General features: G+C 32.2%; 1 protein-coding gene across 3 annotated transcripts in view; it reads left to right on the top strand.

Moving 5' to 3' along the window:
* LOC100160332 (protein trachealess) overlaps positions 1-25638 on the top strand; it is a 128000-nt gene extending 102362 nt beyond the window's left edge. For all 3 annotated transcript variants that reach the window (XM_008185324.3, XM_016804765.2, XM_001949551.4), the window contains 11 exons: positions 6612-6853; positions 13188-13267; positions 13334-13423; positions 16013-16184; positions 17077-17198; positions 19435-19628; positions 20044-20150; positions 22158-22305; positions 22493-22623; positions 22700-22848; positions 23915-25638. In XM_008185324.3, coding sequence (XP_008183546.1) covers positions 6612-6853; positions 13188-13267; positions 13334-13423; positions 16013-16184; positions 17077-17198; positions 19435-19628; positions 20044-20150; positions 22158-22305; positions 22493-22623; positions 22700-22848; positions 23915-25333 — 2854 coding nt within the window. In that variant the 3' untranslated portion in view covers positions 25334-25638. The remainder of the gene's footprint in view (positions 1-6611; positions 6854-13187; positions 13268-13333; positions 13424-16012; positions 16185-17076; positions 17199-19434; positions 19629-20043; positions 20151-22157; positions 22306-22492; positions 22624-22699; positions 22849-23914) is intronic.
* The last annotated feature ends 1142 nt before the right edge of the window (positions 25639-26780 follow it).

Below are 26780 nucleotides of genomic sequence, written 5' to 3'. Positions count from 1 at the left end.
TTTATGTCGACGACGAAAGATAATAATAATACAACACAAACACGTCCGACTTTAACGGTATGTAATTTATATACATTATTTGTGTATATATATTATATATATATACACACACACACACACACACACCAGGTAATTGGTTGCTCACCGTTTTCTTTTCGTGTCGTTTTGTTTACCACCTATTATATTATATTATTGTCAAGTCCATCCACCATCGAATATAACATGATCACAATATGTTATTATATTATTATACGATGTGTAGGTAGGTACTTAAATTGATACGACTTTACGTATAAGTAATATCGCTTATATTATATTACTGCATAACTGCAGTATAGGTACATAAATAAACATAGAGGTACCTTTTTTCGTCTTCGGACCACTGTACTGTGTTGACTGTTGACTACATACCGAATTTATAAAGATGAACATTTAACAATACCATGTTTGTAAGTTATGTAGATAAACTATTAAATTACCAGTATTTCGGGCCTCTTATATATATACCTACCTACGTATAAAGTTAAGTCACGCACGCACCATCAATATCCTACGTTTTTTCATAAATGTATATTGTATTAATATTCAGTTAACCTGTATGATATAATATTTTCCTCTAAAATAAAAAACATACTCATCACACTATGTGCCCATAAAAACAGTATACATATAGAAAAAATGAAGTTGTTGTGCATGCGCAAAATACAAGAGTTTAAAAATTTTAAGTCATAGGAACCAAGTTATGATCCAATATAGTTCAGACCCATGTCCCGCAAACAGAATTCAAAAATATGTATAGGGTACTGAGTAATATAAGTAACTGCATGAGTTATAGAATGTATACCCTGTTTTTGTGGACACAGCACTGCAAGGTACACATATATAATATTAATTATTATTATTTTTCATAAAATTTGTTTATTTATAAGCACGCAGTACTTAGGAAGTTTTGGGTGCTGTATTCTATACCACGATTGATTTTTTTTTCAAACTATTATTTTAAACCTCCTTCTATTGTTGTATGGAATAAGTAGCTTCCGGCTGCCGGGAATCATGAATAGTTTTAGAACTTTTCTACGTTTATTATACTATATAGGTACCTACTATTATTATAAATATATAACACAAATATATTTTTATAGAAAACATATAAGGTATACAATGTTAATTTTTTATGAATATGATTTGGAACATAACATTTAAATAAGTTTGATTGTGATATTTTACACCAGTAAGGTAGCACTTAAACTAAATTAATATCTTACGTAAAAAATGTAGAATTATAATTTAAGCTGGATGCTGTGTAGAAGAAGAGTGCTAACATAAAATTGTCCAGTGGGATTTTCTACACTGGAGAGGATTTGTAAAAGTTGCAAACACAGTCCCACGGGAAGTTCGATTTTCGAGGATGTCCAGTTTTCATAGGTCTCCGATGAATTGCAGGTAATAGACCTTCTTGCAGGCTTTTACTGCTTTCTCGTCATAAAAACTTGAAAGGGAGAAAAATGCATTTCTAGTGAAAACAACAAAAATCACGTACAAAATTTTTCGCCTTAGAATCGATCCTACCTGCAACTTTATAACAACGCCGTTGTAAATTCACATAATTTATTATAGAAATAATAATAATAAAAATATGTATAATGGTGGATGAATAGAGCATAATTCTAATATTTTCCTTGCCTTTCTATATCGATCGTTCTCTCTCTTCTTTAATCTTTTATTGTTCAGAAAAGATTGATGATGGATTATTTAATCAAACACTCGGGCGGCGGCTTTCAGTCCAGGTCAAAGGCGACAAGACCCGGTAGCTGTTCTGGATTAACACGGTCTTTCTCGCACTCTCTTAAAAATGTCGAACAAACAATAGAAATGAACGGAGAAAAAAATTAATGTCTACGAATATAAAAAAACAACGTTTCATGTGATCCGTAACGGAATGTTATTAATATAAAATGAGATCAACAGCCATTTGTATTTTACTTTGTATTCGAAAAAAAGAACAATAACAAAACAAAAAAAAACATTTTCAAACTATACTAACATTCACTATAATATTATAATTTAAAATACTTTTTGCATATTATTATTTATTATTATATAAACGACTATAATAAAGTAAACTAGAAATCAAATCTAAGGAATATACTTATTGTATCTGACTATTGGTCAAAGAACTATGCAATAGTTTAATTATAGATAGTAAGAAATAATTGGTACGTCTATATGATTGAATAACTGGAAAATGAGAGTATAATATTATCATTTAGACCATTTTTTACTTAAAATACAATTATATAGCAATAAATTTAAAATATAGGTACCTACATAATAATTGATCATATAAATTAGGTATACATAAATAAGTATTAATCTAGTTAATAGTTATGTATACCTATATTGATACTTAATATAAAAGTTTGATATATCATATATGGAATATGCATTAAGCTGATATTAACTTTTATACGAGTAGGTACCTATTAGATATATAGGTAATTTTAATTAAAATATTGTTTAGAAATAAGAGTTTTATATTTTAAAAATGATTAAAACAATTTCTAATACTTTTAAAACCACTCAATAGTGAATTTGAGTGCTCTAAATGTATAGTGTTATTACCACTAGGTAACACTAATAAGCATTTCCTGTATAATTTTAGTAACTATTATTAAAATATCTTAATTTGATTTGAGTTCACTTAATTCTAACCTAACCCATGGGTTTATATAAGTCTTGTCGTTGAGTATTGACGTATTGTATATTGTGTTTTAGACTTAGACCATAATGATATAATGTCTAGAATTATAGACATTAAGATATGTGGACATACCATGGACCATTGGATCATTTTTGGTTATCAATTTATCATCAGCCATATTATTTTGTTGAATTGTTGTATATTATGTGAAAGAGCTAATATTTAAATTGAATATGACTGCCGGTCGGCGGTCATTCGATACTTAAAATGTTTTTACACGCGCGCATTTTCGGTATTCACCCACTCACAGATACACACATTCGCAGACATATATATAAGTCCGTCTGTAAAAGCGAAAATGTTTTTCGAAAGAGAACCGGTAACCTAATAAACACGGTGTGTATGTTGGCGCGGGGTCCAAAGTGCCGAGTGGCCGCCAACACAGCTCGTACGGTCCCGCGGGAACTTCGCCGCCGCCTCTGGTCGGGCAATTTGGTCAATTTGCTTCGTAAAAGAAGAGAAGAAGAACACAAGTGGCTGGCGCGCGCCAAGGGGAAACCGTTGTCATTGATAATTCCTTCTTTTTTTTCCTCTCTTTCTATTTTCTCACTACACCTTGTCCCCTCGCGTACACCGAAACGCTAACGTTTTTATTTCCTCCACCGCCAATCAATGTACACCAGATCGTGTGTGTGTGTGTGTGTGTAAATATATATATATATATTATATATATATTGTACGAACGTTAACTTCGTTTGCCTTTGAAACGCGTACAAGGGCTGCCAATACGACAGCAAAATTATCGCGTAATTTCTCGGACACAGCAGTAATCAACGGCAGCGCTATATAACGACATATCTATATTATGTACTTCATTATCGCTGTACCCGTCAAATCTCAAAATACACACCCGAAGTCCCGAATCTCAAGTCATTGCCAACTGTCAAGCTTATCGTAAATCTTGAGGCGTATTGTTGAACATCGCTGTAAGTCTGAATATATAAATTCAGAATTTAAAAAATACTTATACACTCATGAGTAAAAATTCGTCAAACATTGACAACATAAAATATAAATAGGAATTTTAATTTTTGGCCAATTTATACCTAGGTCTTAGATGAAATACCTATACAGGTAGTATCTACCAAAAATGACTAGACTATTTGAATGTCAATCCGTATTGCTGCGCATACAGCTAGTACCTCATAAGTTATAATCATTATGTCTAACTATATTATGATTTATATATGTTTTTAATTATTTATTGAAAACTAATTATTGTTCTTTATACACATGTCAATGATCTTGCATATACATTTATAAAACACAATATTAATATAATATTATAATTTTTATTTTATCTACAGAATATTTATATTATTTATTATTACCTACATGATATCTAAATACCCTAAATATATATATATATATGAATTCAAGAAAAAAAAATTAATTGCTATGTCTTTTATTTAGAATTTTATAAATAGTTTTATATGAAGACGAATTTCAGAGTTATCATTTCTTGCTGTAAGTATCTAATATTCTAATGTAACGACGTATTATGTTCCAATGATTATATTATATCATAATTTTAACCCAAATGCGTCTGCTCGCCGATTGGAATTGTTTTATGTTTAGAATTTTCGTTTGTCTATCATATAAAATAGTAAGTAGTTCTTAGTTCTTGTCAGTTGTCAAGTACCTATTGTTGTTATTAATTCGAATCAAATGTACATTTTTTTAAATCATAATTAAAACTTTCTATTGATCGATTATAATATATAAATAATATCGTGTAGTATATACTTTATAACAATAATAACTTAAATTTATTGTTAGAATGTATACACATAAGTTTATAAATATAAGAGGATGATATCCTAGAGTATATTTTTGATTAAATGTACAGTATATATGTTATATATGACTCGGATACAATTGATTGTATGGAGAGGGTAGTGTTGGGTCAAGTCACTCCCAAGGGAAATCGGCAGATATCGGTGGACATTATTTTCCCCTTAAAAACAAACAGTCTTATTAATTTAAATTCGTTTTCTTCTAATAACTTCTGGGGTCTTATATGTTATATATTTAATTGGTAACCGACGTAATAATTATATTTACCTAAAGTTATTTTCCCATCACGCGTTATCGTGGCATAAAAAAAAATGTTTATATCGTATCTTTAGTTCATTATTTATTATTATTTTTTAATGTATCGTTGACAGAATTTTTTTCTCGATCGCTCTTGACACAATATATACTAAGCGGGAAATTTATTGCTCTTCTGACCAGGTTGTTAGTGAGAAAAATGATACGATCGGTGTAAAAAAAAGATAGCTTATATAATTTAACGATTCATAATACCGAAAATGGTCGTGTCAGAATATGATATGAATGATCACAATAATGAAAAAAAAATGTATACCTACCTATTGTCGTCTACACAATAAAATGGTCTTCGGGCAACACGCATTACTCATAAATATTGAGTATATTGACTGTCCCCTATCGTATTTAGATCGTCTATTGATCTATACTCCAGTATCAGCCAACCACATTCAGAAATGGTAACAAAAAAATCATCATTATACATTTATAAGATACACTAAAAACCACATTCGAATCCAAATAATATATTTTGGGTTATTTAAATATTGATATTCGAATATGAATTGATTTATTAAAATGTGTTCAATGTATATAAGACTAGTAATTAGTATTATATTATAATAGTGATATTATTAAATTATAGTATCAAGTTCAGATTTCAGATATAATTCAAATAAACAACTTAATTTAATTAATGAAATTACATTCAGCAAATGGTAAAATAAATACTTTCCTGATACCTGACCTTTGATATTCTTATATAAATAAATATTAAGCTTAATAAGCTATAGTTACTATAATAGTATAATATCATCTATATCAGGGATGGCGAACCTATGTCACGCGTGTAACGGAGTGACACGCCAATTTAAAATATAATTCATAATTTTTAGATTTTTACTCCAAAAAAATTATTGATGATTTGAAACTAACTTTAACTTATTATTGGAATATATCATTCGATAGTCAACACATAGTTTCGGATGCTTTACACGACGACTAAAAAAAAAAATAAGGTCTGCAAAGTTTCTGACTCGCGAGGCAAATAAAATCAAACCAAACATTTTGATTTGACACGCAGTGATCAAAAGATTCGCCATCCCTGATCTATATCATTGATATAGCGACAGTGGAATTATTATTTATACGAGTTGGCAATTTAAAAATTTGTTAAAGTCAGATTGTTAAACATAACATCGGGCTCTCCCGCCTTCAGACGTTATATTATATGTAAGGTTATTACTTACATGATGTTATGATGCACATGATACACATTGTATTTGGCAACGAATTCTCGCCATCTCGTCGTTCTATATGCAACAATGACAACGAAATAATAATATGTATAAGTATAAAACGATACAACATAATATTATACGATCAAAAAACCGGTAAATTTGAATTGTTGACAAATCCGGAGAAAAATAATAATAGTTAGCCGGCGCGCAGTGTGTGCGATATGATGTACATCGATGCATGTGACTTGAATATAACGCTCGGGGGTTCGTCCGTCTATTCCGTACATGGACTCGTCCGGTTACTTACTTGATCAATATTATTGACGAAGACGACTACGTGTGTATGGTTTAATAATTAAAAACGAACTCTCGACAGCTCGTGCATTTTAATCATCAGATTTATAATATGTTTCAGTCACAAGTTCCATTAAATTTATTATTCCCATTAATCGATATTATGTGTGAATATATACTTCTTATAAGGCTTATCGGATATCTATGGTTTTTAATTTTAATTTGTTTTTTATTTATTATTATTATTATTATTATTTTTTTTTTAGAATACTTGAGTTGAGAAAAGAAAAAAGTCGAGACGCAGCTAGGTCAAGACGGGGCAAAGAGAACTACGAGTTCTACGAGCTGGCCAAAATGCTACCGCTGCCTGCAGCAATTACATCGCAGTTGGATAAAGCGTCCATCATACGGCTGACAATATCGTACCTGAAACTGAGAGACTTCTCAGGCCACGGTGACCCACCATGGACTAGGGATGGTCCACAATCAGCATCCAAAAACTTAAAAGGTAATGTAACACACATTTTATTTAACTAAATAGTAAATGTATAAATATGTGGGAAACGATTATGATTTTAATTGGTTCAATTAGTTGGATATTCTATTGCTAATTACATAAACAAATTATTAAAGCCATATCTTTGATGTATAATAGAAGATTTTTAATAAAATTAAAACGTTCTATAATACAGACTATAAAGAGTAACGTTTCTTTTTAATATAGTTTATTTTTTGTGGGGTTGATGTCTGCACTTGTCGTGGACGTTGCTTTTGACAATCACTAATTTGACGAATTCAGTTTAACTACGCTGACTTCCGTATTGTAAAATCCCGTTTTTTCTTCCGGGTGCGCGAGTACAGTTTTTTTGGGGGTTGGATTAAGGAAGACAAAAATAACTTTTACACTTGACCGGCATTCAATTAAAGGGCAGATCTGTTTGAAATTTAAAAAAAGGGACCAAACATATAATTTTAAGCATTTTTTGTTATTTGATAAAAGTTATTTGATAAAATGATGATGTGTTCTTTACACAGTTTCAAATTATACGATGCAATTACAAATGTCCTTATTTATCGTATAATTTGAACAAATTATAGTTATGAAGAGCTTCCTTAGTGAATATAGGTATTGAAAAAAATTAACATTAATTTCTCCACACATTATTTAATATATTAGATTTATCTTTACCGAATGAAAAGTATACTGTATTCAAGTAAATAAATTCAAACCATAAACAAAAACTTGCACATTAAATTATCTTATTTTGCGTTTTGTTACACTACAAGAAATAAACCTAATAAATAATTGTGTAATAAAATTATTACTTTTGCAGAAGGGTTTATATACTGCCTGCTGATTTAAGTAGATACATATATTAAATGCTTTGAATTGAAAATTTGGAAAGATATACAGAAAATAAAATTTTAAGTTTACGTTTTAATTGAAATATGAATAAACAAGATGTGTGTAGGCATTGTGTTATACCTATATAAATATTAATAATAAATACTTTATATATATTTTTTTTACTGTAGTAGTGGGTACTTTTCATTATAATTGTTCATAATTAAACATCTATAATGCATGTCCAATAAATTATGTTTGTAGACTTTTGGTAAGTAACCAATACGATTTATTCAAGTCTTGAAATTCTTTCCGATTTTTAAAATATTTTAATCACGCTATTCACACTCTTCAACTCTTGAGTACACTTTTTTGATACGTTTAACGTTTAATGGTCCTGCCACTTGCCAGTTTACCACGAAAAACTTAGTTTTATAGGTAGATATCTCTTTAAATTTTATATGGGGCGATGACCACACTTTGACCATCATACAAATGTCAATCAAAACATTACCAGCCTGCCGCCTGGTGTAATTTGATTTCGCGTTTAAATGCACTCGTCGAACGGTCAAGTAAATTCGTTTATTCTACCCAACGTTTATCGAATTACCAGTTATCGAGTGTCCGTCGGGACTATATAGCCCGCGGGTGACAGCAGTCTTTTCGTCAGTGTAGATTGTGCGTGTTATATGGTGTGGTTTTGTTCACAAAATATATTGTAGGTACCCCGAAGAATTTCTAAACCTTAAAAATACCTACGTTTTCAATTAGACTTTAACCAGGTATTTATTTATTACGAGAAGTATACCTACAATGATTATACAAAGATATTGGTTTTTCGTAAAATATATTAATAATTTGTACAAATCCGTCCAACTCAATACCTATGTAATTTTACTGCGAAAATGTGTAGTTCGTTATTGTGGGATGAGCGGTCAAACAGATATATATATAAGAGCAATAATAATCAATAATTATAATATAGCGAATAGTGATAACATATAATATTAAATTTATAATATTTTCCGGTTCGTTTGATCAGCCGCGGGCGCTGCACGAACGATTGACTCCGCCGTACATATTATACAGTTTTCTGACTTCCAATGATAATAATAGTAATAATAACAGTAACAGTAACAATAATAATAATAATAATAATAATAATGATAACATTGGTATATACGTAAGTCGTGGGTGCGCGCGCACACAATACGGATCTAACTAGCTAAACGTCGCGCCGCCAATATTACGTGTATAAAAGAGGGTGACGGCGGCCGATTTAGTTAACGGCGGCGGCGCAGCGGTAGTGTTATTAGATTAACAAGGAGGCACCCACAGCCGACATCCCCGTGACGGCGTGCGCAACTTACACATACGCACACACGCACACCCACACAAAACCCATATACACGCGTACGATGAAATTTGCGTACATTATAAACGAACACTTTGTCACGAGCCAATTTGCATACGTAAGAGGCGAGAACGCGTAATAGGTTTTGTGACGGAAGAGGGCGATGGGCGTGGTCAATACTCGAAAATCATCGAGCGTATCTCAACAATATATTATTAATAATCGTAATAATAATAATAATTTATATTCACTGTTCAATTATTATTGTATTGCTCGTCGCGATGCGCATCTATCCACCCGTTCGCGTGCCGGCGGCGACGGCGTCGAAAGCGCCCGTGTATTATAAATTATTGTAATATTAGTATATAACGATTGGCCAGCGACATACGGGCGAACCGATTTTTCTATCCCTACAAAATATAACACAATGCATATTTTTTCCACAGTCAATATAGCATTATTTTAGTTGACATCATATATATATATTATTGTTATTATTATTATAATATAATGACTGCCGAAAAGGCCGGCGGTGTCCGAACATATACCATCTCGCGGAGTTACCCCGTTTAAGTCACCGGCTCCGTTTTCAATTAGACCCTCACGGAATGAGTATCCCAAAAATATGTATGAAACTATAATAACTATCAATTAATATTTACGTCGTTGTCACTCCACGCACAAAAATGTTAGATTTCTAATGTCATGTTTCATTTATCTTATATGGTAGCATTATTGTATTACTCATATAGTCAAGTACTCAAGTGTATGACTCGAATTTTAGATTCGTAAATAATTATATTTCATTTTTATTTTTCAAAAATCTTTTTAACGAAATATATTATATAAAAAAAATACATTTTTAAGTTGTTAAGGTTTCACAATTATTTCTTATGGTCCCTACCAAACATGATATCTAATATCAGCTATAGAATTTTTATTATGTTGTATCATTGTATCATTGTATAATTGTAATAATATATGACATAGAATTATTTGTGACACTTCTATTCGATATGTGTAATAAGGGAAAATTATATTTTCTGTCTAAGAAAACAGCGAACTTCGGTTTTTTAATTTTAAGTGCTTTTAAACGACTCAAATAATAAATATCTTAAAAATAACATGACATTTTTTTACGAAATACAAACATAGAATAATTTAGTTTACATTGCAATATGTCGTCAGATAATACTGTGCCTATACGCCTGTAATAGTCTGTATACATCTTCCTGGAATAATTTTATGACACATACAAATTTTTCACAAGTCACAACATAATGATATAATGGATACAAATTCTGCTTATACTTTACTAAATTGTCCATGTCAGTTCACCAACTCATTTTAAACACCTTTAATTTTCTACTGACTACTTGATTTTCTTTGATTTATTGTTATTTTCATATTATATACTCAGGTTATACCGGAGAGTATCATGAAATATTCTTGGGAATGCTTTCCAATGATAGTGACAAAACTCAGTGTCTATATATTATATATAAAGTAATTGTAATATATAAAGATAATATTGTATATATAAAGTAATTCAGAGCTTTCTTGTTCGGTGACACAATAGGAGACTGGCGTGTAAAAAATAAAAAACAGAGGGACAAGGACGAAGAAGCTAAAAGAACAAGAGACAGTTAGTAATTTGTGACTCGTGTCTTGGAAAAAAAAAATGACAATTCTTTCCACGGCTATCAGCACGAGACTCGAGAGCACATGCCCATTGTCCAATACCTAGACCGCCAAACTCATCTCTCTCCACGGTCAATCATCCGATCAATATTTATATCGTACCACCGTTACGGCAATTATTTTGATTACACCTCTTGCCAGCAAAAATTCTATACATGCTATCGACATCAACATCATCATCATCACTATTGTATATCGTACCTACGTTGCTTACATCCACTAAAATATGCCTTGCTCCGTTACATCTTGTCGGGTACAAGACACGATAATTTCATTGTAACTATTTCAATTTTTTATTTTTAAAAATCATAATAGGTAACTCTAATTCTAAAGTGGTGCGACTAAAATTAAACCTATTTATACATTATAGGCACATTATATTTTATATAATAAGTTTTTCAAAAAAATTCTCCATCTATTATATTATAATTTATTATTTTAAGAGATTAGGTCTGACATTGGTTATTCATGTTATTCATTCAATCATAATGTATCTATTTGATTCAAATCGCAATCATATAATACTCTAATATTGGATCGACTAACTATAAGATAATATTAATTTATGTAAAAATATTTATTTGGCGGTTACAGTTACACTGTACTTTTTGGATTATGGTGAAATCGTCACCACCATGTGGTTTTAAACTAATAATAATTCCATGTTGACAATATCTCAATAACCACAAAATTTGATTATAATTCATGGGTATAATAATTTTAATAATATTTTCGTCAAACAAATCCGGCCGACATCACTTTAAAGCGAATTAAGAGTGCCTGGGGGCTTGTTATCATCACAAAGAGGAACTTAGGGTGAGAAGAGTTTAAAACACTACCCGACTGATTGCTGGGACCCATGAATAAACCTCGAGCTAACTGAGTTAAATGCGAGGGGAGGGCTTTAAACATTCCCCCCTTTCTCTTTTTATTTTTGTGGTTTCAATCAGCCACCCGCAAAATAGGGGGACGGGATTTGTTAAACACACACGCGCGCCACCGACTTAAGTTAATTTGGATAACAAAGGTACACTTCTCCACCCTATGTGTATATATTTATTTGTGTTTACAGCCAAGTTAAAAAAATTCAAAAAAAACTGATTTAACAACAATCGAGGAAGAGTTTTGAATTACAAGTTTTCATCAGTTTGACAGAGGTTAATTTCTTATATTCGCTAAGCCTTTGAAATATATAATTGGCAAAATTATATTAAGTGGGAACATTGGTATAACGATTAATATTAAAAGAGTATTTTTAGTTTTAGTTATATATTTTAGTACAGATATAGTATTTTATATTATAACTGATACATATTATTCGATTCATATAATATATACCTATATTTCACTAATTTATAGAAGTATAACAAAATGATTATGACAAATTATTTAAGTAGTGTAAATTACTCGTTTTTCAACATTTACTATTATTTTAACGAAATCAAACTTTGTTATTGGGTATCCAACCCGTGGTACTTATAAGTTATTTATACTAATATTATAAATAATTAATAAATACCTACTTATATCTCACGATTAATATTAACTTGATTCAATTGAATTATGCATAAGCTATACTGCCGTTATTATCGTTGAATCTGAGTGTCGATTAGATTCAAATCATTATAAAAAATAATAGATCAAAAAACAAATCTGCCTATAAAAAATTATATATTTTTGTCAGCCCAAAATAGTATTATTAGAAAAATTAGAAATATTAGAAAAATAATTTTAAATTGTATATGACACTCATATAGAATATATTCCAAAAGTTGGAAATTTTCCCCTTAGTAAAAAGAACAATAAATAATTGTTGACACCGCCAGGAACACATGTGGTAGTAGTCCCAAGGGACGATTCTCCTGCTGCAATACTTTATGGTCCTTGGTAGTGGTGGTATGGGCGATATTAGTATTTGGAATATGATATAGGCATCTACACAGTGTCATAAGCATTTATGAAAACGTAACAATGTATTATTTGTAACTAAACAAACGAAGATAAATTCATGTTACACGTTTAAGATAGGCACATTTTTATAAATAAATGGCTATAATAATTGTGTATAGACTTATTGCGATTGGCTCGATTATTATACCGATTAATAAATAAGGGAGATATGTTATTAATACCAACACATAGTATTACGCCAGACTGTTTGTGCAAAGTAAACGACCAAGTTGCCAAATGAAAGTCGCGAGGGTGCTTAGGGGACAAAAATGTTTACTCAGTTGAGGATTAGGATAGACTTTTTTGATTAAACTAGATGTATTTATGTAGGGGCTATGGAAACAGTTCTTATTTGAGGGAAACGATATGATTTCGTGCATTTAATGAAAAAATACACAAACTGGATACGATATAATAATATAATAATATATACTATATAATATGTGCGATGAAAATTAACTAGAGAATATAGAATGTTTATAAATGTTTCAGGAACCTCAGCTCGAAATAGATCTCCTAGTACCATAGCCTTGGAATTGTTTGAACAGCACCAAGGCACACATATACTTCAAGTAAAAATTAAAGCATACGAATTAAAACAACGTCGATACTATTAATATGTCTTATTATTTTTACAGTCGTTGGACGGTTTCGCTTTTGCGTTAGCTGCCGACGGACGATTTCTATACATATCAGAAACCGTGTCCATCTACCTAGGTCTTTCTCAAGTGAGTATTTTGAAACACCGTACAATATTAAATTATATTTGTTACTCAATATGTATAAAAGTGTGTACGCTATAAAACAACGTAAATGCCAAGTTATACTGCAATGTAGAAGTCTTCACTTCCCGAACAAACTCCCCTTTGAATATGGCACATATTATATAATATGAGTCGGACAATATTAATTGCACTCAACACGGTTCTACTCGACACAATCGGGAAACACTTTGCTCCCTATTGTTATTTGTTAACCACCGCGTATAATAATATATTAATCCAGTTTAAACTGAATAACGATATGACGTGATTTCATAATATTATTTAAATACACCGTCACGCTGCAGAGTAACTTGATACGTACATAATATGAAACAATACCAAAATAAAACTTGATAACTTATATCAAACACTACCGACTTTACTTTGTACTTCCATTTTGGTAATGACCCGAATTTTATCAACTTAATATCTAAAAACTCGATAACATATTTTAAAAATAGTTGTTACTTTTTTATATTATAGTATTTAAAGTAAGTTGTAACCCTATAGATAATTGGTATCAACTATCATTTATTTTCACGCTTCTTTCAGAGATATTAAATTAACGTTAGGTATAGGTATATATTATAATGGCAATATGGCATTAAAATAAATTGTCTTGTTTACTTCATTTAAATTTTTTCTAATTCGTACATTGTTGTTTGAAATATTTTTTAGTTTAACGTTATATCTATTGTTTTCAATTTTTATTATTTCTCGTATTCCCTTGGTTATGTATAATTGTTATTTCTTTAAATTTACCCAGGTTATTCTTTGATGGACATATACGTTTTTTTTTTCGTGGAAATATTTAACCACATACCATTGGTTTTATAGGTATACCTATTGTAATTTATAATATTATAAAATCAATGCACATACCTACTGTTTTAATATAATAGCATGGTTAAAATAATTTTATTCCTCTCAATTCTTTCATAAGACATTACGAACTTGTTCTAATAATATTTTTTTATAGAGATTTTAATTTGAAATCTGAACGAAATTAGAAATAATATACTTAATTTATATTTAAACAATGAATTACGATTTTAGTTATTTTGTTGTAATTTTAAAACACTATTAATTGTTATTGAAACTTTTAATATATACATATTATTATATTGTATACTCACAATGACATTTTTGAATGCAATATTATCGGTAAAAAATAACTCAACCAATTACTATTACTAATATTGTAAAATAAATTACTATACGGTAGCAATACTATGTTATAAATTAATATAGGTACATACTTATAGAAGACTGACAGACCGTCTCCGCCCAGAGTAGTTTATTGTAGGTATGCAATGATTTATCAGAGAATTCAAATTTAACACATCCATTACAGAGACCTACTCAATGATAAGATATCTACTGTACAGAAGAGTGGTTACCTACTTTCCCTTTTTTTTTTTTATTTGTAATTCCCAAAGAAATTATAGGTACTTCTGAAAAGTTTTTATCAATATTATGTACACAACTATATAATTCATTAATATTATAATGGAACAATATATTTTAATAGCTAGTCATAATAGAGGGTAATAGTTACAACTACATTTTCTTTATTTTTTTGTCAACTAATTTCATATATTCCTCTATAATCAAATCAAAATTATGGGCTATTAAAATTAATAAGCCATTATAGATGTATAAAAAAAATATACACTTAATATCAACTATCAAGTTATTTTATGATACCGTGTTATTTAAAAAATTGCCACATATAATATAATTTTAAATTTAAATTCCCGAATAAAATATAATTTGTATAAGTTTGATTATGTAGTAGATACCTATCTACAATTGTATAGTCTTGTTCACATAAAAAAAAACAAATTTTTCGTTATTATATTTACTTTTATCAACTAATAAACATTTTTGTCCTTATTTTATGTGTGTCCTCATCATACTGATTTTATTTAAAATTTATAATTTCTATAAAAGTGTTACTTTTTAAATTGTATTACGCAAATAGTTTAATAGTCGTTAGTCATTATTTATACATCCACAATACCAGTGTTGTTTAGTTTGTTGGGTGAAATGTGATGTAGAAACAATCGTCAGTTCTAGAAACCTATACTCTGCACACCATAGTCCTGTGTACAGGCCACGTCAAAAGCGCAAAAACCCTGGGTCTCCCCCGTGTCGGCCTTTGCAGCATAGCTATTGATTGTGTCAGGCGGGTGAGAGAGAGTACGGTTCGGAATTACGAATGAGGAACACGCTCGCACGGCTCAAGTGTACGTGAGTCGAATTCGAGTCGAGCCGGAACCCACCCGCGCAACCTTTAAAACCCGTCAATCCTCCCTTACCTTTCCCGGTGAAAGGGAGATGAGGGGGGAGTGTTTGTAGACTATGCGCACAACCCTATATATAGTCTAAATTAACGTTACGGACGGTAACAATGATGGACGATTCGGGAAGATTTTTCACTAAGTCCGGATAGTTTAATTCCCCTTGTAACGTACAACCAATATCTCAAGAGGCTTCCAAATGTCAAATCGCTATGGTAGTTCCTTTACTTATCCGTGTTATTTTTTGCAGGTAGAGATGACCGGTAGTAGTGTGTTTGACTACATTCACCAAGCCGACCATTCTGAGCTAGCCGAACAATTAGGCCTAGGACTGACTCAAGGCCAGGGAATGGCATCACCGTCACCCAGCAGTGCTGGTTCCGAAGAAGGAAGTTCTAATGTGGGTACGGCAAATCCCGATGGTGAGTTTTCATCCCTTCAGACAACGGTGGCCACACTCTACGACGTTTCACGTGATTAGCCACACGCTCACCCTGAGTGTTTTTTATTGCCCCGTCACGCCGTATAGAACACTGAAATGCAATCCAATTTATAACCAAAAAATAAAATAAAAAAACATCTAGTCCGAGGGAAAAATTAGTTTGGTCCTTTTTAAGTTACAACGCTCGATCCGATAATGCGTGACGGAGTATTTTTATGAATTGACGCGAGGGGCTATGATTTTAAACCTAATACAAGTTCACACAATATAATTTTCATCGGATACTAAATTTAACAAAAACATATTATATTAAATTAATTCTTTCGAAATTATTCTTAAACTTTTACATAAAATTCTTTAATATATATGAATAATGAATACATAAAAATATAACCATTTTTCACACACTGACCACCGATTATGTGCTTATAGTTTGGAACATTATAATATCGTATAGACTTTCTGGAGTATATAAGGAAGCACGGATCATTAGTCCGGCCGCAAACGATCGTGACTTCGAACACATAATAATATAAGGTTGTATCCGATTGCTGTGTAACTAATAATATTATGCTGTCATAGTGTGAATACGATCGCATAAACATTATATTTTATTTTTTAATAAATAGGTAGGTAATACAAAAATTATTTTACATTATTCGTGATAATTAAATAATTAAAACTTTGCATTAATTATAGGTAAATATACAATCTTGTATACCTTTAAAAGAAAAAATCTAGCTACGAATGATCAATAAATTAATTCATAATAATGAAACACATGAAATAAAATATCCAATAAATATAAAATACAAAATACAAAATTTACATCATTACCTACTATAATTATTATTACTTTATACAATTTTCAGTTTCGTCAGTGATGTCTCTATCCAGCACAAATGCATATAAAGGCTTAGACCGAGCGTTTTGCATTAGAATGAAGTCTACGCTGACTAAACGTGGTTGCCATTTCAAATCCTCCGGATATAGGGTGAGCGTACATATATATATATATATATATATACTTTTCTAATACGGATATTATTACCACCGTATAGGGTGTAGAATTATACATTTCATCCCACTTTCCCAGTAATATATGAATTCTCTTATTTGGAGGGGAGAAGTGTAATTTTCAGACCAAAATTGTAGTAAAGGGTTGATGGTTCGGTGATTATTAAGCTTAAAACAACCGAAAATGAGTGCGTCATACTACCTATATAGTTTGAAAATATTTCGATTCTAATAACTAATCAGTCATCAGCAATGTTACCATACTATGAAATGTCATTGATACAATTGTATATTTTTCTATTAAACAGTCATTATTTATACACCGACAAAATATTAAACTTAGTAGGTACCTTCTTACTTAAATAATGTTTCAAAATACAATTTATTTCTGTGCACAACATCAATGCTAGAATAATCATATTGGAGTTGTATAAAATACGAATGATTGTGTTGACCTAATAAAACAAGGGGATGTGAAGTAAAGACGAGGCAAATACAAGGGTTAAAGGAAAATTCTACCCCAAATATAAATGATGATTCATTGAAACCACTAAAAATTAGTACTTTTGTTCGAGATACTTGCACTATTTTAATTGGATATCTCCTCAAGCACCCAATGCATGGTTTCGGTTCAAATTTTATTTAACAAAAAACTAAAATAAAAGTCCCAAAAATAAAATTAAATAATTAAATAGGTACGTTAAAATGTTTTTTTTACTTATTGTTATTTGTTTATTCATGTATAGATAATTTCCATCAGCCTTGTGTATATGTAACACATAAGGCATACCTACAATATATTAGATAAATTTGTAGGTATAAACAAAATATGGTCAATGAAGCATTTACAAATTTCATACTTTAGCAACCTGTCACCACAAAACTGACCACCGCTTAAATGTATATAGGTATAATATAGTATAATATGCATATGTATGTTTACATATTGTGTGGTGACAATAACAAAGAGAAAGCTATTCAAACGATGATAAAACAACATTAACACTGATATTGTAATAAAAATAATTATAATAATGTACAATTGGTGTTGCACTGTTCTACAATGGTTACATTCTTACGTAACAGTGTTATTTCAAACGAATAAAAAAATTAAATATTCGACAAATTAAAGAAATAACCATTATAAGTATCTACCTATTACTTATTCAGATATTTCATTACCACATTATTCTCCCCTATAAGTGGTAATTTGTTTCATCTTGATTTTTGATTTACTTCAGATAGACTAATAAAAACAAGATATCGGTTAAATAACCATGGATAATTATACATTTGGGTCCGTAGACTGTGGACGAAAGAAAAAATCCTAATGGTTTTTTATATACCTTTATATATATGTATATATATACACGCGTGTGTGTGTGTTCGAAGGATTTGGGTTTTATGGACGAACAATTCTGATAATTTTGTTAACGTCTATTCAGAATGAGCCTAATTAATTAATTAAATCGCCATAGATCCGTGTCCAGTGAACGTTTTGTTTTAAAAACAACTCCCTTAACAAGTTTGCACTAAAAGAACAATAGAAAACAATTTAATAACAATAATTGTGCGTGTCATGCGTTTGATCATTTTGTTACGATTTCATTGTAGCCCGATAGAATGAAAGACAAAAAGCAGATGATACTTTAGTATTCAACGACAATATACAAAATTCGATTCACATAGACACAAAAAAAAAACAATTACTATAGTCGGAAGCGTATAAAAAAAAAAACAATAATAATAATAATGTACCACATAACGTGTAAACGTTTAGAGTATAGTAAAACGAAAATTGAATGACCGAAGTAGTCGGCCGACTTAAGATCGTTGTCAGGATGTACAAATCATATCCAGTGATCGTGATAAGTATACAAGAGAAGAACGCCTCTGGTTCCAAGAGGTTGTTTTTTCTCTTTTTTTTATGTAATTTACGTGTCAGAACTGTTGATGTCGCGTTAACCACTGTTTTTTTTTCACACGCCACTAACAGTCGTACATTATATATATGATGTATATCATATACGATATTATTAAGGCGATAAAAACCCGTCAACAACCTTTACCTTATGACTTATATATAGTATATAATAAATAATAATACACATTATAATATACACACACCAGCCACACAAAACATTACATTTTAATTTACTAGGAAATTGTAAATTTTTTTAACGTAAACTCACAATCTTACTCTTATGTCTCAGGTGGTGCTGTTGATTTGCAGACTGAGGCCACAGTACACGTTTTCACACAATCGGAAATGTGCGCCACCGCTTTTGGGCGCAGTGTCCCTGGCTATCGCACTACCCCCACCAAGCGTGCATGAAATCCGACTGGAAACCGACATGTTCGTCACACGACTATACTTCGACTTTCGAATAGCTCATTGCGAACCAAGGTAATTATATCGACTGCGATGCTCAGGTATCTCAAGAATCTAGATATTCGTTGGAAATATTGTAGTTTCAATATGCATAAAATTACACAGATATTGTGATGAACTCGAATAGAAAATAGAAACAGGGTTTTTTTCATTTCAAGAGCATATAATGTTCGAAAAACTGTACCAATTTATAACTATAATTAAACAAAAAATATGTCTATTACCAACAACTCTATTTGATACTAATAATTTATATTTTGGAACATATAACTAGGTATGTATTCGTCAATTAGGTATTAAGCTGCAGTATATAATTTTAAAATATACAAAAATCGTGAGACCCATTTTTGTTGAAGTTATCTATATACATTTTGAGTTCCCATGTATAGATACGCAAATGTATAACGATGAATTATTATTATTATCACAGGGTAGCGGAAATACTAGATTATACGGCCGACGAACTGACTGGTATGAACATGTATACCCTGTGTCACGGCGAGGACGTGGGGAAACTCCGAAAATGTCACCTAGACTGTAAGTATATACTGCAACATGCAAGCATTATAATGTTATGGACATCAACTTTATAATATTATTATATTATAACACAATAAGGTCGTTACTATAGTTTTGAATGGTACGACAGTCCGCATTGTAATAGTATACGCTGCAGATACAGATAAAAATGTAAAATAATATAATACGGGTCTGGTGATGGTTGTTAGAGTATCGTATAATTTGAGGTGCTTACGTAGGTATACTTCAACTAGATATACCTCCTACCTATGATATACCTACATTATAATATCTCGCGTTAACTGGCATATAAATGGTGGCCATTTATATTTATACGCGATCGTAATTGAATAACGACCGGAAGAGCGTCATCAGTATTCAGAACAGTAATACGCACTGAGTATAATATTATAATATGTATACCTACCTACCTATTTTGTCTTCACCGAATACATCGTACACGAGACGATGACTCTTGTTGGTGGACGACGATAACATCTAACGTGTGGCCACCGGAGTAATGGCTGTATGGTCCGGTAACAGGGGGAAGGCGGAGCTTCCGGTGCGATACCTGCCCGGCATATTTCAACAGGCGCAAGTGCCTCTGTAGCTGTGCGTGTGTATTATCATCATCATCATCATCATCATCATTGTCGTCGTCATCAGTATTTTTAGGTATAGGAAAGTACGAGGGTATATAATGGACTATAATGTAATATTTTGCCATATGCAATGACAAATCTGTGAAGGAGGAACCAACAATTTTTGTGTATGATATATATTTAATATATATATAATATAACTATATAAATATTACATATTATAATATATATATTAGGTATACGCAGTTGATGTACAGGTATATGCATATGCATGTTTTTGTAATACAAATTATTTTTCTGGACCCCCTCCCCAAGGAAAATTTTGAAAATCCGCCACTTGATATAGTTAGGTAAATATCATACGTACCTATAACCTATTGTAGGAAACGAAAGAGACATTTAATGGGTAATAATATTATGTCCATCGTCCCACCGACCACCAGTCTCCACTCACTACCTATACTACTATAATATACCGTATACTACCATAGGTACATAGTACCTACTGAAGGTATATAGGTAGGTCGTAGTCATGCAGTCGACGGAAAAACAATATCCATTTCGTCATATAGTCAGGTCGAATGAGTTGAATGCTTAAATATTATTATAGCGCCGCCATAGATTCGTCTTCCCAAAATGAATGTATAAATATTCCACTCGAGTCGCGTGCAAGTGGCTTTCGGACAATAATAAAAATTGGATATATTGTTATAATATATGAATTATTCGTCATGTGTCTGTAGACATTATTTTATATAAAACCATTCCCATTTGTAAATTTTCAACTCTTAGTTCCTATAGTTTCCTACCTACTTATACACTGATTTATAACAATAGCTGGATGTCTATGTATTATGTAAGTTCTGATATAATATATAAAACATAAATAGATAATTACGTACCTACATCAAACCTACTATTGAGTAAATATACCTATGTATTAGACTTAGTATATACCCAATTATTTTTTTCAATGTAATATAATTACAATAATTACATACACTTGTATAATTTAATAGTTGGCCGTTAGGTAACATCATGATATTTTTTTGTTGAGACAACAAAAACTATAAGTATCGGACCAAATTATTATTAAAATTATAGTAAATATGTATTAACGGTGAACGGAGAATATCAATAACCTAATTTATTATTCCAAAATAATTTAAATTATAATTATATAATATAATATTATAATTACCTATAATCTTAGTAATATTTCACTGAAATAAGTTGATTTTTTTATCGTATATTTTTATAGTAGAAACTATTTTACGTTTATTTACAATTTTCTAAACACTAACTGGCAATATAAATCATACAATAATATAATGCAATTCGGTTCTTAAAAATATAACGTATAACCTATTTAAAAATGTTCTATTTATCATTTATCAAATTAACATTTTTATTTTATTTTCAGTGATTAACAAAGGACAGATGATGACGCATTACTATAGGGTGATGAATAAAAATGGTGGTTACACTTGGATGCAGACGTGCGGTACGGTCGTCTGTAACTCGAAAAACGCTGAAGAACAGAACATCATTTGCGTCAACTACGTAGTCAGGTAAGTTGTATTTTATTTTAAATTTTAACCCCGCGCCAATTAGGTGTGTCCCCTCGTTTTGTATTCAGAACATTCACCAACTATGATAAAAAAAAAAAAAAAATGTGCGTAACATTATCCGAACCTCTGCGGAATATTGATCGTGGTGTATAATATTATGTATAATGTATATATATGATGATTTTAGTGCCAGAGAATTCGACAATTTGATAATGGATTGTTGCCAAATGGAAGAGCATATTAGACAGAGGGCGGTGAAAAGAGAAGAAACTGGAGGCAACGACCCTGAGAACGGTTCACCTGATGGCGGTGGCGGTGGTAAGTGTCATGTAATATGACTTATATGAGCCTAATGGCGTTGGTCGAGTTATAACTGGATATCGGTCATTTTTAGATGGGCGAGGAGGAAATCCTAGAAGAGATCACCTAACACCTGCCGACCTGGATGATGGTCATTCGGCGGACGGACAGGGTGATCCGACGAGAGGCAGGAATCATGTGGACATAACGCAATTGAACAACGCACCATCTGAACGATTACAAGTGAGTTAATATGAAATATGAATAACATTGTAATTTAAATAACTTTTTGCAAATGAAAATCAACATGTTTTATAATTATTACGTAATCGAATTAATAACTAGTACAAAAGTAATAATATTCAAGTAGACTGTATATATATCAGGTTTGACTACCAACTTGTAGGTATAATACTACTATACTGATAGGTGTATTGTGTATAGTGTATACTGTATCAGTTGTAGGTACACGTCTTGTACCTATACTTTATGTGACTTTAATGCGTCATAGTTGTAGTTTTTAAATGAAAACATTATGAATTATAAAATTATATAACGTTCTTTGGGTAGCAATCAAAAATAATCCTGAAAAGCTATATTATATTTATAACATAAAAATAATTGAAATTTGTTCTCGTTTTTCACTATACTACACCAGTTGTTATTTTTCATGTGGTACTTGCATTGGTATTATGTATAGAAAATGGCACGTTAAGAATAATATAATATAGATACCCATTGGCCATTAGTCGTAATAATAACACACGATCGAATAGTATATAGAGTTAAGAAGACCGAACATAGAAGTTTCATTGGTCGTTTCGTTCAATTGAAGGACAGTTTTGGCGTTTCTTAAATTGCCTATTATACCTACCTAACGTTCCTGCAAAATTAAGCATCCATAGTTTTTAATTTATCATAACTCATGAGTTCTTAACTGTAGGTACGTCTTACGTAAACGTATTATAATCTACGGTCACTTTTATTATCTTTTTTCTTATAGTGAACCTAACTTTTCAGGGTTGAATTAAAGGGACGCAAGTTTTTTAATCGTGTGTAAGATTTTAAGTATCTATTTATAGTATGTAGTGTATGTATGTTATTGTATAATATAATATTATATATTTATATTTATATAATTTAAAGGTGGGAAAAATACCTGTCCTAGTGCCCAAAATGTCTGAAACTAGCTTTGGCACCTACATAGAATGTTAGAATATGCATTATACATACAATATATTCAATATTGTATATTATATTAAGTGTTCTAGACTATTTTGATGTTTATTTATGATTCGTCTCGTTTTAGTTGAACAATAACAACAGCATAGGAATACAACCGAAGAAGTCAGGTAATGACAAACGGAAAGCACACAAAAGGAAAATCGCTGACCGGGACGAGGCAGCTGCGGCGGTGTTGACAGCGGATAGCTGCTGCAGTAGTTCGGAAGAAGACACTTTGGTGAACCGGAAGCAGCATTTCGCCAGCTTAAGCCCCGCCTCTTCGTCGTGTCAATCCACGTTGCCACCCAGTCCACCGAAAACTAATGGCAGTGGTAGTGATAAGAGGCCGGCTGCGAGCGACCCGAACGCTGTAAAAGAGCTCGAGCACGCTATGTCCAAACACCTGCCACCGACCACGGACAAGACGTCCACTTCATCAGTGGCGGCAGCACACCAACCTACAGACTTCAGCACGGACGCGCTGCTCAAGCAACAGCAACAGAAGAGTACGATCCAATGGATCGGGGCGCACCACCTGGGACATCACCACCATCTTCATCAGCAGCAGCAACACCAACAACTACAACAACAGCAGCAACAGCAACAGCAGAACGGTAGCCTACACCTGCAGCAGCACCAGCATCACCATCATCCCGCCGGGCCACCTCATCATCATCACCTACAACATCACCAACAGCAGCAGCAGCACCACCATCACCACCAGGGCGCGTCACCGCACGGCCAACAGTCGACGGGTGGTGCTCCAGGTACCACGCTGCCCGCTTCAGCGCTGCTCCGGCAGATATACGCCAACCGTGAGTCGGTGATCCGCGCTAACGTGCATGCTCCCCGATCACCCGGTGCCAGTGCTGTCTCGTATTACGCGGGTGAAATGAGCACGTTGCCGACGCCGCCGGGCAGCGAGGGTGGTTATTCAGAACAGCAACAGTTTGGGCCGCAGAAAAACGAGTTCGGTAACGGCGGCAGCCTCGCTGTACCACCACCGTACAGTTACGCCGATTATCATACGGCCATGACGCCGCCGTCGTCCGTGTCGCCACGTGACAAACATCAACACCAGCACCAGCAGCAACAGCAACAACAGCACCAGCAACAACACCAGTATGATTTGTACGGGCCACCGCCGACGTCCGCGGATGCGTTGCTGCAGATACGGCAACAGCATCTGCACCAGCAGTACGGCCATCACGCAGAGGTGACGTCGTCCGCGGCGCCCGCTCTGCCGCTGAAACCACAGCCGTATAACCCTGCGCCGCCACCGCCGCCCCCGCCCGCTGTGCCACTCGATCATTACGATCAGACGTCCGCGGCCGCGGCAGCTGCGGCCGCAGCATTTTACCATTCGGCCGCCGGCTTTCATCTTTACCATCCATCCAAGTCGACTATGGCCACTGGCCCGCCGCTTCCACCTCCACCACCGTCATCCGTGTACGCTGCTGACTCATTAAAGAACCACCACAATTGGTACTCCACACCCACTTAGTATGCAGTTGGTATAGATTTATAATAATGATGACATTTCGTATGTACATTTCACCCCTAACACCATCCCCATATAAAAGCATATGGAGAGGGGTTAATTTTTAAATGCGACACGCACTCACTCGTATTTCCTCGGACATTATTTTTGATAGAATTTAAACAATAGGTACCTATATTAATGTTATTTTGTTACACACGAAAATGTGTAGTGTCTATCATATTATAGTCTGGTAACTAAATAAATTCTGGTTAGGTATTCGGTGTTCGGTATTTTCTAAATACATATTATACACATATGTATCTACATTATTATTTATTGTAGGTACCTATCTTACATTTTGCCATTTTTACTCTTATTTCTTTTTTAAACGCATAATATTATAAAGTTCACTTTGGTTATTATAAAATAAAAAAAAAGAAAGGAGTAAAAGACTGGAATGGCTTGGACACAATATGGCCAAGGAGTACACTTATAAATGCTATATTACACCGGTGCAGGTGGTGGTCGGAAATAATATAATATACTAAAAAATTACATCATGAGTATTATTAGTACTGTACTAAATACAGGTAGCTAGGTTGTTGGATAGAAAAATATAATATTTATAAATTACAATAAAATAGGTGCCTTTACAAAATGTTGACAGGTATTTAAACAAGGAATTCATTGTCAGATATTCGGATGATATCCCCCCTCCATTGAACGTGACATTTACCTCCCTAATTCACTCATGAAAACTTTAAATTATTGTAAATAGTAAACTTTAAAGTTACTATAAATAACTTGATAAATATCACAAAAACTTAAACTTACGATTATCAAAAAATAGTCAAAAGGTAGTGTAAGTTTTAAGTATCAAGGCGAAAAACACCCATATATTATCTACACCAATGTATGCGTTTTATTTTATATAGCCCATTAGGTGTCCAAGAAAATACGGGTTTTGCATAAAAAAAAATAGCACCGCTATTATATGCGATTGATATACTTAGCTTCTAATTATTATATTTGCTGCAGCTGTATTCGTTTGAGACTGTAATATTGTCATTATTCTTATTTAGAGTTATTAAACATATTGTGTATTATACCAATTTTGTAAAAACCTATACCAAAGGTTGTATAAAATACTTAATACCTACTATACATATTATGCACATAATTAATATTATGAACAAACTATATATTTTGTTAAGACTACATCCTTTTTTTTTATACCTACATATTTTAACCCAAAGATTGTATTTTAGTGTCGAATTTTTAAACTGCGTGCCTACCAATTTTTTAATAAATCGATGATGTACTTACCACTGCAGGCATGGACGTATATAGGAAGTAATTGCAGGGGCCGGGAGTTTATAAAAAAAATATATATTTAATTAATATTATAAATTAATCCGCCGTATTAAAATGCCGTACCAACATTAATTTCGGGGGTGTGGGGGGGGGG

Source organism: Acyrthosiphon pisum, chromosome A1 (assembly GCF_005508785.2).
Source record: "Acyrthosiphon pisum isolate AL4f chromosome A1, pea_aphid_22Mar2018_4r6ur, whole genome shotgun sequence".
In the NCBI taxonomy this organism is placed as follows: domain Eukaryota; kingdom Metazoa; phylum Arthropoda; class Insecta; order Hemiptera; family Aphididae; genus Acyrthosiphon; species Acyrthosiphon pisum.
This window is presented reverse-complemented; position numbering and strand designations above follow the sequence as displayed.